Genomic DNA, 15,570 nt, shown 5'->3' with positions numbered 1-15,570 from the left:
AAAGTGGGGGACAGGGGGCATCCCTGTCTAGTCCCATTTGTGATTTCAAATGAGCTGGACATGACTCCATTTAATAAAATTTTTGCAGATGGGGATCCATACAGCACTTCGATAGCCCCCAGGATTTCTTCATCAAACCCCAGCCTCCTCAGTACCGAATGCATATCCCCAGTGGATTCTGTCGAATGCCTTCTCCGCGTCCAAAGTGCGGAGCAGACAAGGCATTTGAGAGGCCTCCACTGCCCCCATCACATCCAGCAATCTTCTGGTAGCGCCCGATGTTTGCCTCCATTTAACAAAACCCATTTGGTCGCTGTGGATAAGGTCAGGGGTAATTTCTAGTAGTCATAAATCCCAAATTTTTGCATAGAGTTTAGTATCATTATTAAGTAGTGATATCAGTCTGAAATTAGCAGGGGAAGCTGTGTCTTTGCCGGGTTTAGGTATTTGTTGCTATGTTAGCTTAAAGCATTTCTGGGGGGGGGGGGGGGTATCCTTTTTACATAGCTTCAGTGAGTAGATTTGTCATGTGGGAGGCTAACTAGGTCTTAAAGATTTTGAAATACTCAGAGAATCTATCCGGATCCGGAGCTTTGTCGTTTATGAAGTTAATAATGACATGTAGGGTTCCTTGTAGAGAGATCTGAGCATTTAATTTTTCCAGTTGTTTTTTTGTTTCATTTTGCAAGCTGAATGGAGGAGATAAACTGGTTTATCTCAGGTTTGCTGGGCTGCAGAAGGGAGAGATCCCCATTCAAATTGTACAGTGATTTGTATAATTTTCTAAATATCTCCACTATTTCTTTCGGGTTAGAGGTCTTCCTACCCGAGGTTGTATCAATCATGAAGGGAATCCTGGTTTTGGATCTTTTTTGGTTTACTCTATTAGCCATCAGTTGGGTGAATTTGTTATTACCAATATAAAAGGAAGACTTTAAGCTTTTTAAGTTTTTCTCATGTCTGTGTATGAGGATATTGCATACTTTGAGTCTCATGTCTACAAGTGTATTATGCAGGGTAGTAGATGGTGCGTCTTGTAGATCTTTCTCTACACTCGCTAGCTCTAATGAGGTATGTTTAAGCAGTTTATCTGTTTTTCTTTTATAAATGGATCATCACCCCTCTAATGACAGTTTTATGCACATTCCAGAGAACAAATCGGCACATTCCTCGGGAGTCATTAAATTTAAAGTATTCCTTTAATGCTTCTCTGACTTTCATTTGGAATTTTGGCTCCTTCATTAAGAAGGTATTATTTTTCCAGTTTCCAAATGTGGGAGCCTATGGGCCAAGTTTCAATTGAAGTGTGATTGGGGCATGGGCACGTCTGACCATGACGTTTCTCCAGTTCTTGCTTCTTGTACTCTTTTGAGGACCAGGAAATCCACCAGGAACATGTCGATTCTAGAGAACGATTTATGACGAAAAGAGTAGAAAGTGTATTCTTTGGAATTGACATTCAGGCATCTAAAGGTATCAAACAACTCTGCTCTATGCATCCAAGAAAACAAAGTCGGGCCCCCTCCCCCTGCCCAGGAAACTCGTATTCAAAGTTTCATCTGCTATTGCATTAAAATCCCCAAAGGGACAAAAGGTTTCAATAATGACTTATGAAAAACCCTATGAACCCTATGTAGCTGGCAAATCAAGTTCATAAACAAGTGGATTTACTACCAGCGTGATGACAAAGGGACCCACATAACGCGGAACCTTCAAAGTGAGATTTCTAGAAGACAGATATACCTTCTGTCCCATCCTGTAATGTTCAGATACTGACAGACTCCTCCCACTACGCAACTACCCATTTCTCCCAGGTTCTTCTGTACTACTTTCCATACCCCCTGCAGCGCATCTGTGGCCACATCAGCTGCAGGACAGGCCGACTGAGTAGAAATAGCTGTAAGAAAGCGAGGATGCTGATCATGTACGCAAAGGAATGGAGATACCTCAGTGGAAGAACAAGTACGGTTGTTTAGTGCAAACTCTGCCAACGGCAGGAATTCTGCCCACTGATGAGCCTTCTCGCTAGCAAAGAACCGTAAATATTGCACTAAATCCTGGTTCTTCTGCTCTGTCTGACCATTAGTTTGCGGGTGGAATGCTGACGAGAAGGAAAGCAACGTTCTCAGGTTTCTACAGAAGGCTCGCCAAAATTGCGCAACAAACTGAACACCACGATCAGATACAATGTTCTCAGGAACCCCATGTAGACGAATGATTTCTTTTACAACAATCTTAATGATAAAATTCTATCGCAGAAGGTAGCTTCTTTAACGCCACGAAATGTGGCATCTTTGAGAAATAGTCTACAACAAATAGGATAGTGGTGAACTTCTGAGACTCAGGTAGATCGGTGATAAAATCTACCGATCAATGCAACCACGGATGAAAAGGCATCGGTAACAGTCTCAGAGGCCCCTCCGGACGACGTCGCTGACAGGGCATCCCTTAACAAAGTCGCGGATCTCCAGAGACATGCCTGGCCACCAGTAGTGTCTAGTACAAAGATACAGAGTCCCCTGAACCCCCGGATGGCCTGCGAGAACAGATGAGTGAGACTCAGTATATACGGTAATGGGATGCCATAACCCCTCAAGATGGTGACGCCACTCTTCTAGAGACCACTTCATAGCCAATAACCCATGATTATCCACATCGTAGTTACGTTCCGCTGAACTGAACTTCCACGAGAAGAATGCACATGGACTATACCCAGGTCTCCCACTGACTTTGTGAGACAATACAGCCCCCGCCCCCTACCTCTGATGCATTGACCTCAATGAAGAACGGTCACCGTGCGTCAGGCTGTACTAGCACCGGGGCAGCAGTAAACACCCTTTTGAGATGGCTAACCGCTTCTAGGACCTCAGGCGGGCATCTTACCCAGTCGTCACCCTTCTTGGTAAGATCGGTCAGGGGTTGAGCAATAACAGAATAATTCTTAATGAATCTGTGGTAGAAATTTGCGAAACCTAAAAACCACTGGAGAGCTTTCAGGTTATCTGGTCTGACCCATTGGGAGATTGCTGCCACTTTATCAGACTCCATTTGAATCTCTGTAGGTGAAATCACATAACCAAGGAAAGACACTTGTTTAGTACCAAAAATGCATTTCTCCAACTTGACAAAAAGTTGGTACTCACGCAAACGGGTCAGAACCAGCCTCAGGTGCCGCACATTTGAGTCTGTCTGGGGAGTACACCAGAATGTCATCGAGATATATGACCAAAAATACCCCAGGAAGTCGTGGAAAACCGCGTTCATAAATCCCTGGAACTCAGCGGGGGCCTGCCAGATTCTCTAGCCTTACGGGCCTGACAGCGTCAGAAAGACCCAACAAGAACACATCTTTAAGGGCGCTATCATTCCAAGAGGTTTCATCTGCATACAGTCTAAATTTAGAGCAATAGTCCTCTACCCGCTGCTGCCCCTGACGTAGAGACATGAGATGAGATACCGCCAACCCCGCACGGTCCGGCTCATCAAAAATAAAGAATATATATTAAAAAAAATACCTCCAAGTTCCTGAAAAAGCAAATCAACTGACTGCAAAATTTAGCTCCTCTTCCCTGAAAATATCTCAGGAAGAGGACACTTGGGCTCGGGAATAGAAGCGGCGGTAGAAACATGCACTAACTCCCGCTACTCCTGGGCCACCGTATGACCAGACAGGTCTTGGATCACGACCACTAAATCCTGCAACTGACTTGCGAGGGTGCTCATGGCCTCCATTGTAGAGCAATTTTAAGGGCCAGTTATTATGTTACAGTATACTATCCTTGATAAGCCAGCCCGGGTGCCCTAGATCTCACCCACAAACCCTGTCCCTGCCTGCTTGCCTCCAATCCTGGTTAACCCCAGGTGGGAAACTGGGCGTTGGTCCCTACTGTCACTAGAGACTGAAAAGAAACGCTGGCATACCTGGATAGAAAGGGTAGAATACCAACAGTAAAGGCAGATGAAAATAGCTAACACGAACAATACTAAGCAGAGCTGAGGCAGATGGAAAAACCTGGCGGACAATAGCAAAGTATAGCAAACAACATGACAGAGGCAGGAGACCAACAGAGGCAGACTAGCTAGCACACTTAGGGAAACCAGTAACTGGCAGTGATTGCAAGTCTCTGCCCGACCTTTAAACAAAAACCTCCGCGCAGGGGCGGAGAGAGGGAGACAGCCAACTCCCAACAGAACATAATAAAAGGGAGCTCGTGCACGGCAGCTGCACTCACAGGTGCACGCGTGTACGGTGCCACGCGCCACCAACACCACGCCGGCCGGGCACCCGCGCCCCCGGCAGCCAGACAACAAGCCAGGGGAACGTACCCCAACAGCGGGACCTCGCACACCACTGCCCCGGGAGGACCAGCAACTGCCCCATGGTAACAGATTGGTGACACTTTCTTGCTTGCCAGCATGGTAGTTTGTGAGAAGTCAGAATAATAATAATATTTATTTGTATAGCGCCAACTTATTCCGCAGCGCTTTCTAGCATGGGATAAATGCAAACAATACAACAATTACAATGTGAGGTACAATCAATTTGAAACAATTAGGTTGGGGGTGGTACAGGAGGTACAAGGGGGAAGCGAGGCATGGGCAACACAGGCAGTAGGGGATTTCATGTGGAAATCAGTTTTTAAAAAGCAAACTGGGTGGGGCGGTAAGGAGGTGCAGAGGTATAGGTTGTATGTGGAAGGTGTGAGGAGGCATAGGGAGGGGCAGGGACTAGGTCACGGGATTTGGTATGCTTCCCTGAAGAGGTGTGTTTTTAAGGCACGTCTGAAATTTTGTGCATTTGGAATTGTCCAGATGCCTTGGGGTAAAGCATTCCAGTGAATGGGTGCTGCTCTAGTGAAGTCCTGGAGACGAGCATGTGAGGATTATATTAGAGAGGTGTTTAGTCTGAGTGTGTTAGCGGATCGGAGTGAGCAGGCTGGGTGATGTATGGACAGGAGGAAGGCAATGTATGGTGGCGCGGCACCATGCAAAGCTTTGTGGGTGGGGTTGAGGAGTTTAAATTTAGTTCTGCAGTGTATGGGCAGCCAGTGCAGCAACTGGCATAGTGCAGAGGCGTCTGAGTAATGGCTGGATAGAAAAATGAATCTAGCTGCCGCATTTAGTATGGATTGGAGTGGACCGAGTATGGTGCGGGGAAGACCGATGAGTAGCGAGTTGCAGTAGCTAAGTCGGGAGTGGATGAGGACGACCACGAGTGTTTATAGTGTGTCCGCGGTGAGGAATGGCCATGTTTTAGCAATATTTCTGAGGTGCATGTGACATGTTTGGGCCATAGATTGGATTTGGGGAGTAAAGGAGAGGTCAGAGTCCAATGTGACCCCAAGGCAGCGGCATGCGGTCTGGGGCTTATGATGGTGCCAGACACTGGAATTGAAATGTTGAAGGGAGGTCGATTGGAAGGCGGAAAGACTAGGTCAGTTTCAGAGAGGTTAAGCTTAAAGGGGTTGTCCCGCGAAAGCAAGTGGGGTTATACACTTCTGTATGGCCATATTAATGCACTTTGTAATATACATCGTGCATTAAATATGAGCCATACAGAATTTATACACTTACCTGCTCCGGTGCTGGCGTCCTCGTCGACATGGCGCCGACTAACGCGGTCTTCTTCCTTTAGACGCGTTTCCGCTGTGCGGTCTTCTGCTTTGTTCAATGGAGCCGCTCCGGCGTGCTCGCACCGCCGAGGTCTTCTGCGCATGCGCAGACCAGCTCTCCGGCGCGAGCACGCCGGAGCGGCTCCATTGAACAAAGCAGAAGACCGCACAGCGCAAGCACGTCTAAAGGAAGGAGAAGACCGCGTCAGTCGGCGCTATGGCGACGAGGATGCCAGCACCGGAGCAGGTAAGTGTATAACTTCTGTATGGCTCATATTTAATGCACGATGTATATTACAAAGTGCATTAATATGGCCATACAGAAGTGTATAACCCCACTTGCTTCCGCGGGACAACCCCTTTAAGAAAAAGAGAGGACATAGTATTAAAGACAGCAGACACGCAGTCGGCGATATTTTGGAGGAATGGTCCAGAGATCTCACGAGAGGAGGTGTATAGTTGGGTGTCATCAGCATAGAGGCTGAAGGCTGAATTGGAGGCTGAATTTGTGGATGGTTTGTCCAATTGGGGCTGTATAGATAGAGCAGAGAGGGGACCAAGGACCAAGCCCTGGGGGACCCCAACAGTAAGAGGAAGTGGAGAGTAGATAGGGCCAGCAAATGAGACACTAAAAGAGTGGTCAAAGAGGTAGGAGAAGAACCAGGACAGAGCAGTGTCCTTTAGACCAATAGAGTGGAGCATAGTGAGAAGGACGTCATGGGCGACAGTGTCAAATGCAGCAGACAGATCAAGGAGAATTAGTAGGGAGTAGTCACCCCTTGACTTTGCCGCCATCAGGTCATTTGATACTTTTGTGAGGGCACTTTTGGTCGAGTGTAGAGAGTGTAAACCAGACTGAAAGGGGTCAAGGAGTGCGATGTCAGAGAGAAAGCGTGTAAGGTGGGAGTAGACAAGGCGTTCTAGTAATTTAGAGATGGAGAGGTTTGACACTGGTCGGTAGTTGGCAGCAACAGTCGGGTCCAGGGTTGGTTTTTTAAGCAGAAGAGGATATGATGAAGTGTTTAAATGAGGAGGGGAAAGTGCCAGAGGTTAGGGAGAGGTTGCAAATTGTGGTGAGGTGAGTAATGAGAGCTAGGGAAAGGGATCAGAGGAGGGTGGTGTGGTAGTGTTCAGCTGCCAGGTTAGGGCAGGAGAGGAAAGAGATAGGGGACAGGGAGGACTGAATGGTCTCAGCAAACTGTTGGGTTCGGACAGACTAGAGATTTCTAAAGGAGCGATTGATAGGAGGGTCAGGAGAGATGCTAGGATGTCTGATGGAGAAAGAAAGGAGGTTGTGATCTGAGAGTGGAAGGGGGAAGTTAGTAAAGTTAAAGGCAGAGCAAAGATGGAGGAAGATTAAATCGAGAGTGTTCCCACTCACAGAGATGGCGGAGTCAGAGATTAGTGATAGGACGAGAGAGAAGGTAAACCTTAAAAGCCAGGAGGCAGTTGAGGAGCTGGGGTCTTTAGTAGGAATGTTGAAATCGCTAAAGATGAGGGTTTGAATTTTATAGGATAGTAATTGGGGGAGCCAGGCCATGAGGTGGTCTTGGAAGAGGCAGGTGGGACCGGATGGCCGGTAAATAACTGTGATGTGCAGGGGCAGTGGGTGGGCTTCGAATGACTGGAAGGTAAGCAAGGGAGCTGAGGGAATGACTTGGAAGGTACATTTGGGCGAGATGATGATGCCTACTCCTCCGTCGTGCCTGTCATCTGATCTGGGGGTGTGAAAAAACTGCAGGCCATCATAGGACAATGCATCGGGGGAGGTGGAATCGGACTACTGTATCCAGGTTTCGGTGAGGGCAAGCAGGTTAAAGTATTTGGTGGTGAAGAGGTCATGGATAGTTGGGAATTTGTTGCATGCGGGTTGGAATTCCAAAGGGCACATTTGAATGGGGCATTTTGGCAGAGAGCAGTACATCGCGGGCCTGGGTTTGGGGATATGTCTCCTGCGACTAGGAGTAGCAAGGTAGCGAGGGTAAGCACGTGGTTAGGGGATTTGTGCGGGTGGTCACGGTGTTTCTTGGTGGTATGGGGGGTTGGAGGCGTCTAAGAAAGTTCAAAAGTGCATGGGAGCCATGCATGGGTGAGGAGAGGAGGAAGGGGCTGATGTGGATGGAGTGAGTTCAGGCTGGGCGTTGAAAGAAAGTGTTAAGTCTTGATTGAAGGACAGTGATGGAGATCAGTGCAAAGAGGAGAGTATTATCCTCTAGACTATGAATGGTTGTGGATTTTACCTGTCTCCTGCTCTTTCGAACTGCGCTGTAAAACTGCATCATTCAACAGCATAAGACACTTATTTCTGTACACTTAGTACTGGACACATCAGGCGAGGCAGCGCCATTCAAGGCAAAGAGGCTATAACTGGCAAGAGTACAATTATATGTTTCCAAATGGTTGGGGAGCTCTTTAAGGTTCCTTGATATCTTTACTAGGTCATCTTCAATGTGGTGGAAGTGCACTCTGGCTATCACCTCCCTGGGAATATTTTCTGGAATATTTTTAGGTTTAGGGAGTCTATGAATTCTATCCAGGATGTGCTTCTCTGGTTTAGAATTTGGTAAGAGAGATATTATGAGTTCTTGCATGAATTTATTGAGCTCTTCTGGTCTCACTGCTTCCAGAATCCCTCTGAACTTAATATTATCACACCTTTTGTAGTCTTCCAAATCAGCCATTTTTTGTTTAAGAAGTTCGAAGTCTTCCTTCAACTTGTAATGTGCATTTATCAGCTCATTGTGCGAGACTGTTATTTCACAGGTCTTGTTCTCTAAATGATCCATTCTGTCACCTAAATTCACTATGGTAGAGCTGACTCTGGTGTTAGGTTCTGTGAGGTCATTTTTCAGACAGCCTCTGAGTGCTAGCATTATGTCTCTTAGCTTCGCTTCTAGTGTGACTGAAGCTATTATGTGAGGGTTCTTCCCTTCTGGGTCTGCTTTTTTTCTGGGCTGGATCTAGGGAATACTGTAGAAGTGCCCTCATCTTCCTGTGCTGATTGAGTGAGAGAAGATGGCGTTGTGCTGCCTGACCCCTCCCCTTCTTCAGTGTGCTTGTAGAGGCCATCTTTCCTCTCCCCTGCTCTTGATGATCTGTGGCTGTCAGCTCCTATGAGGGTGCCTGTGACCGCGTCCACACCCGGCCACTGCCTCCTCCATCTCCTGCTCCTCTGCTGTGCCGCGCGCTAAGAAGAACTCAGTCAGACGTCTGGGACCTGGTTTGGTCTGCCTCCGCCGTGACATTGCTGGGTACAGTCGCTTTTGTGAAGAGTTGCAGCCTTCTGGAGTCACTGTAAGTTGCTTGGGGTGGTTTTCAGAAGCAGAGCCCCTCAGTAGACGTCCGCCATCAGTGCCGTCCAGGCCACGCCCCCCCCCCCCCCCATTTTAAATATTCTGTGACGTCCCCCACAGTACGGGCTTCTCTGAATGCATGGAAATACCTGATCAAAAATCTTGGCCCATTCCCTCAATTAAATAGTCCTCTCATCCCCATAGAAATACTGGAGTTCTTCATTAAGGATCTGAGTCTGAGTTCTTGGAAATCAAGAGGGTTACATCATTTAGATGATATCGTAGAAGGCGAGGCTATAATACCCTTTGAGGTTCTCAGGGAAATATTCAACTTTCCAGAAGGTGAAAGCCTAAGATACTACAGGATTAGATCTTTCCTCCTCTCAACAACTGTTAGTAGAATCACAATCCCCATAATAGTCTCTAAGTTTCTGAAAGCAGACTTTCCAATAAGCAAATCCCAGATAGGAGCGGTGTATGACTGTCTGACTGATAACTATTTAATGAGCAAAAAAATCCATATCCTAAACTGGGAAAAAGACCTGAAAGCAGTCATAGACGAGGGAATTTGGGAAGCAGCATTTAAACTCTCGACAACATCAACTAGAGGCTATGGAATTCTCGAGGTCTATATTAGGAATTTTACTACGTGGACCCCTCAAACTAATAATTTTAAAAAATACCTTTTATTAGAATTAAATGAAAAAACCGGCGGCATGTCAGTCCTGGTGGTGGGCTGACAGCAGGACTGACATGCCGCCGTTTTTTTCATTTATTTTCTTTCAGTCATCATAGGCTCTAACTTGAATACCTTATTACTAGGCATCCTTATAGGCAGCATAGGTTTATCTTTACAACCATGCTTTTCAGTTTTGGAGTGCTTGAAATAGCAGTTTAGGGAGCTTATTGAACGGCGCAATTCTGTAATCGGAATATATCATTCCGGCTAGACTCCATCTAGGAGAATAGAATTGTTCTAAATTCCACACTAGTTCCGGCTAGTGTTGGTGTGGGATTTTCAAAATAATAGCCTCATTGGAATATATATTTCTCTGATTACGACCATAGGCTAACAACTTGGTCGTATCTGTCAGACCAAAACAGATCTTTTTTTCTGTTTGCATGTATCCTATGTCCTTTTATTGCTAAGGTCATTTTGGATACTGGGAGGCTAAATAACCAACTCTCTATCCTAACTAAGCCACCACAAAGTCTACCCCTGGGAATTGATATACCGAACCCCTGAAGAACCCACGGTGTGGAGGAAACGCGTTGGGTTATGTAATATATTTGGTCTCGCACATGTCATGGTTTTATCACCAAAATGACACCTGCGTAACAAATCGTGATACATTTCAGACAAATTTGTCACTTTTGAAGACCAAGCTGGATTGACCTTTTTAAGCCAGCGCACTTGGTCTTTATCTGTTGATTTGAGTGGCATCAACTGAGTCTAGATTTTTTTCTTACTTATCTAGTTAATGTGTGTTTGTTCTTCCTCTTTTTAATTAATTCTAATAAAAGGTATTTTTTAAAATTATTAGTTTGAGGGGTCCACGTAGTAAATTTCTCGACACTAGCCAGTTGGACTAACGCTGCCTCTGTAAGTTCGAGGTCTATATTAAAATTGTTACAAGATGGTATTTAACTTCGGTGTCTCTCAATAATAAGAGGCCTATGCGAGTGCGACGACTGCTGGAGGGGTTGCAGCTGTAAGTACTCCCTGCTTCACATTTTCTGGGAATGCCCATGTTTATCTACCTATTGAAAATAACTATTTCTCATGATTCAAAAAATTTGAAGTCTTAATATCACCAATTGTCCTGAGATCGCCCTCCTTCTTTTACACCTGGAAGGGATACACGACCCACTTAGGTGATATATTATATTTAATGTCTGCATCTTTCCTAACAATAGAAAAACGTGCAGCCTCTGAGAATAGAAGACCTCTGTGATTTACTGACCTCGCACATCAATGGAAGAATTGATGGCAACTCGATCTAATAATTTGCCGAAATATCAAAAAAATGGGGAACATTTGGCTTTCAAAATACAGCCAATAGTCCTATGGAGAGCAAATTGTGGTTATTCTTGTTCATTTGTTGTTTATGTAATGTTGATGATTCTGTAATAAAAAGAAAAACCTTTTTTGGACACAATTTAAACAATATCTCGTATCTACCATGTAACTGGCATTTGCATGCCTGAAGCACTTGTGTTCTTCATGATTTGTCCTGAACAAAATAAAAATGTTCTAAAGAAAAGTGACACTTCGATACAATATACTGCACTACGTAAGTGCAGTTTATTATTTAAGAGATCGGACAATCAAAGCTTCAAGTCCCCTTGTAGGACGAAAAAAATGGTGTTGAATGTTTTCATATGTAAAACACCATTCCCCTCTTCCTCCTAAAAATATAAATGACCTGCACTATAAAACTTATTTATCCCATACACTAATCACCATAAAAATAAAAAAAATCCCAGAATTGTTTTTGATCAAAAAGTCATTTGCACCCCAAAATGGTATTAATGAAAACATCAACAATCAACGATCCTGCAAATATGAAGCCCTTACACACCTCCAGTGACAGAAAAGTAAAATGGTTATGGCTCACTGAATATAATGATGCAAGAATTTTTTCTTCTATGAAAAAAATGCTTTTATTGGGCTCAAGTAGTAAAATCTTAAAAATAAAGTCTATATAAATCTGGTATCACCGTAAGCATACTGGCCCACAGAATAAGGTTGACATGTCAATTATACCGCATGGTGAATGACCTAAGGATAAATATAAAGCAATGTCCACCTCAATTCCCATAATATGCAATGTAAAGCTATCAAAAAGTTGTCTGTATCCTAAAAAGGGAACCGATGAAAGTTTCAGTTCATCTTGAAAAAACAAGTCCTAACGCAGCACCGCAAATGGAAAAATAAAAAGTTACAGCTCTTGGAATATGGCGATGGAAGATTCCTTTACTGAGCAAAAGTAGTAAACTATTTAAAAACGCCTCCATAAATTTGGTATCGCTGTAATCGTACTGACCCGCAAAATAAAGGGAACATGTTATTTATACCGTGCGGTAAAAATGAAGTCTGCGCCACAACAGAATTGCTTTGTTCTCATTCCTCCTTTCCTGATTTCCTCTGCACAGCTTATATACTAACCTTGTTATAAACTGACCTGTCTGTAAGACTCCAAACAAAACTACCACCACTTATACCCATAGAAGATGTCCCTAAAGAGTGTAGTTTCCAAACTGGATTCCACTGTTTTGGGTACTATAGAGGCTCTGCAAATGTGACGTGGTATCCAAAAATTATTTCAGCAAAATTTGCATTCGTCCCCTTCTGAACTCCACCATGCACCCAAACAAGAGTTTACATCGACCTGTGAGACATTTCTGTATTTGGAGGAAATTGGGTAACAGATTTTGTGATGCTTTTTCACTTATGGCCCTTGGGAAAATAAAGACAATGAGGACTAATCTATGTGTTTTTATTCTAGCCCAATACTAACAAATACTGCCAAACACTGTGGTGAGAGAACACTCACTTCACCCCTTGATATATTTCTGAGGGGTCTGGTTTCCAAGATCAGAGTCACTGTGGGGGAATTTCAGTAGCTCTGCAGTTGTAACATGGTGGCCAAAAATTATTCCAGCAAAATCTGAGTACCAAAAGCCAAATGACGCTCTTTCCCTTGTGAACCCCGCCAGTGCCAAAATGGCAGATAATATCCACCTATGGGGCATTTCTCTTCTTGGACAAAAATTGGATAGCAAATCGTGGGGTGATTTATTTTTTATCTGTTGTTGCCCTTTGTGAAAATTGAACATTTGAGCCAAACCTATATGTTTTAGGAACAAATGTAAAGTCCTGTGGGGGTCAAATCACTCAATATACCGCTTTATGAAATCCTTGAGGGGTATAGTTTACAAAATGGCGTCTTTTGAGGGCTGTTTCTTATGTCTAGGCAGCTTAAAACCTCTGCAAGCCTCAAATGGTTCCTGGAAAATGTCCCAATAAAATGGAGGCCCCCAAATCCACAAGGCGCTCCTTCATTTCTGAGGTCTGAGCCATACTACACACTGGAGTCACATGTGGATATATACTATAGTCCTATGTAGAAAAAAAAAACATTCCCTCCAACATACAGTCCCATGTAAATAACATCACTCCCCTCCCTGCATACAAGTGTACCATGTTTCCCCGAAAATAAGACAGTGTCTTATATTAATTTTTGCTCAAAAAGATTTAAGTTTTTTACATATATAGCTGCCTGGACACTATTTAAATTGACTTTTTTTAAATTAACTGTAAGCAACACTTAATTTTGGAGTAGGGCTTATATTTCAAGCATCCTCAAAAATCCTGGAAAATTATGCTATGTCTTATTTTCAGGGAAACAGGTACACGGTCTCTCCACCTCCTTCCACAATATCATTTCCCCATCCGCAGCTTATTGCTGTTGTAGACACTGGAGCCCGGTGCACAGCGCATCTGATAGTAAGGTAAAACAGCTGATTGCTGCTGACACTGCGTGCCCCAGCTGCTGTGGCAATCATTCATCCAAGGAAAGGTAGAAGTAAGATGAAAGTTAGTGGAGAAGATGTGGAGCCACTCATAGATGGCCTAGTAAGAAATTCCAACAAATGCATCCTTCGGTGTAATTCGCACCAATTACTCTGCATGAATAAATGTGGATCATTCTGTGCAGAACAAACATATTAATATTTAGTCTCAAACTAGTAACTAGATCCAATAATGGCAGACTGTGACAACAGCAAGTGCGCTACAGCTGGAATAGTAGGTCTCTCTATCCGTTTAGTCTGCACCTCTCGGACACTTTATGGATCTCCATGCAGTCCTGTTTTGTACGGCTTCTCTCAGTTCGGTTGTTTGCCTGTTGGTGTTGGCTTTGATAGTAGCAAGCCAGCACATTCTTTGGCGGCCCAGTCTTCTCTTGCCGCTGACCACTTTTTAGTATAATTGATGTTTCTAATAAATTAGCTTGCACTATGTGGCCGAAGTATGAGAGTCTCTGTTTTATAATGTTGCCCTCCAATGAAAGCTTTGGTTTCATGCAGTCTGGGACTGTTTTGTTTTGTGATCTTGATGGTCCAAGGAATTCATAGGAGCAGCACCAATTTTTTAAAGGCATCAATCTTCCTCCGGTCCGTATACTTCAGTGTCCAACTTTTGCAGGTGTAAGTTGTGATTGGGAAGATAATTGCATTGACGATCCGGCATTTCGTTGCAATGCTTATGTCTTTGTTTTTGCAGATACACGTATCATTGCGCTCCGCCCTAGCGTTATTTGTTTCATTTCGGGTCCCGATTCTCCATTGTGGTTGATTTTCGATCAGAGGAAGTCTTGAACTGTTATGATTTGTTCATTTTTGGTTTTGATTTTTCCTGTGCCGTTTCCCGCTGTTGTCTTGATCTTAGTTGTCTTGATAATCAAAAGTGCAGGCCGCTTCTTCACATCCTTCTGTAATGTTTTAGTATCAGTTGTCTAAGATCTTCCTGATTTTCTGCCAGCATTGTTGTATCGTCTGCAAATCCTGGATTGTTGATGTTTCCTCCACCGATCTTGACTTTGATGCTGGATTCATCTAAATTGCATTGCCTCAAGATCGCCTCTGCATAGAGGTTGAACAATGCAGAGCCTTGGCGTACGCCTTTACCGATTCTGAACCATTCCACGTTACCGTTGGAGGTCCCGACGTGGCCTCTTGGTTCGCATATAACAACTGTATGAGTTGCCCTAGATTTCCTGGGACTCCCTTATGTCTTATGGAACCTTTACACAGGCCAACAGTTGTCTAAACATTTGCACAAGTGCTGACATCACTGCTAAAGTTCTCAGCACTTGTGCAAAGTGTTTACACAGACTTGCCGCTGGATTGTGGGCTTCGTATTCGCTTCTCCCTAAGCGCTTCACCCCCTGTAGGAAGCGCTAAGCGTGGAGCGTTTACACAGGATGAGAAGCCCGCTATCCAACAATGTTCAAACGGAAAGACAAGTGAGCGATTTTAAATTTATTTTTTTCTTCGCATTCACTCTGATTTTCACTCAAATTTGTTTGTTTGAACGATTGTTGAGCGATAATCGTTACTTGCAAGTGGGCCTTTATGCATGGCCACAGCTTGTCATGCTCAGTGCATTTGCAGGTTTTGCTGTATTTGATAAAGCATACGTACGCCTCCTTCTGGTAAACCGGGCCTTTTTCATAATCCATTGGAGATATACAAGTCATACTACAACAGAAATGTGGAATAACCCACTAAATTATGGTCTGCTCTGTCGCCGAGTGTGCGCTAATTACACTATGGAAGCCAGGATAGAGCAACAATTCCATGCTTAACCCTGAATTTCTTGAGTTTGTATCTGTTTATCAGGTTCCCATAAGGTGTCAGGATGTCACAGTCTATTTCTCCTTGGAGGAGTGGGAGTACTTAGAGGGGCACCGAGATCTGTACAAAGACATCATGATGGAAGAGCACCGGCCTCTTATAATATCAGGTAAGAAAACACACAGACACACACACAGGCGAATGCACACAGCCAGAGACAGACACACACAGATAGACACACACACACAGGCAAACATACAGACACATATACACAGACAAAAACAGACCCACACACATATACACAG

At 44.2% G+C, this 15,570-nt stretch overlaps 1 protein-coding gene across 1 annotated transcript in view; it reads left to right on the top strand.

Moving 5' to 3' along the window:
• LOC136592449 (zinc finger protein 773-like) overlaps positions 1 to 15,570 on the top strand; it is a 107,929-nt gene that overhangs the window by 50,079 nt on the left and 42,280 nt on the right. The window contains exon 4 of the mRNA XM_066588601.1: positions 15,311 to 15,434. Within this exon, the coding sequence (XP_066444698.1) occupies positions 15,311 to 15,434 (124 nt within the window). The remainder of the gene's footprint in view (positions 1 to 15,310; positions 15,435 to 15,570) is intronic.

The sequence above is a fragment of the Eleutherodactylus coqui genome, chromosome 1 (genome assembly GCF_035609145.1).
Source record: "Eleutherodactylus coqui strain aEleCoq1 chromosome 1, aEleCoq1.hap1, whole genome shotgun sequence".
NCBI classification, from domain to species: Eukaryota; Metazoa; Chordata; class Amphibia; order Anura; family Eleutherodactylidae; genus Eleutherodactylus; species Eleutherodactylus coqui.
The sequence above is the reverse complement of the archived record's forward strand: the minus strand, read 5'-3'. Positions and strand labels throughout refer to the sequence as shown.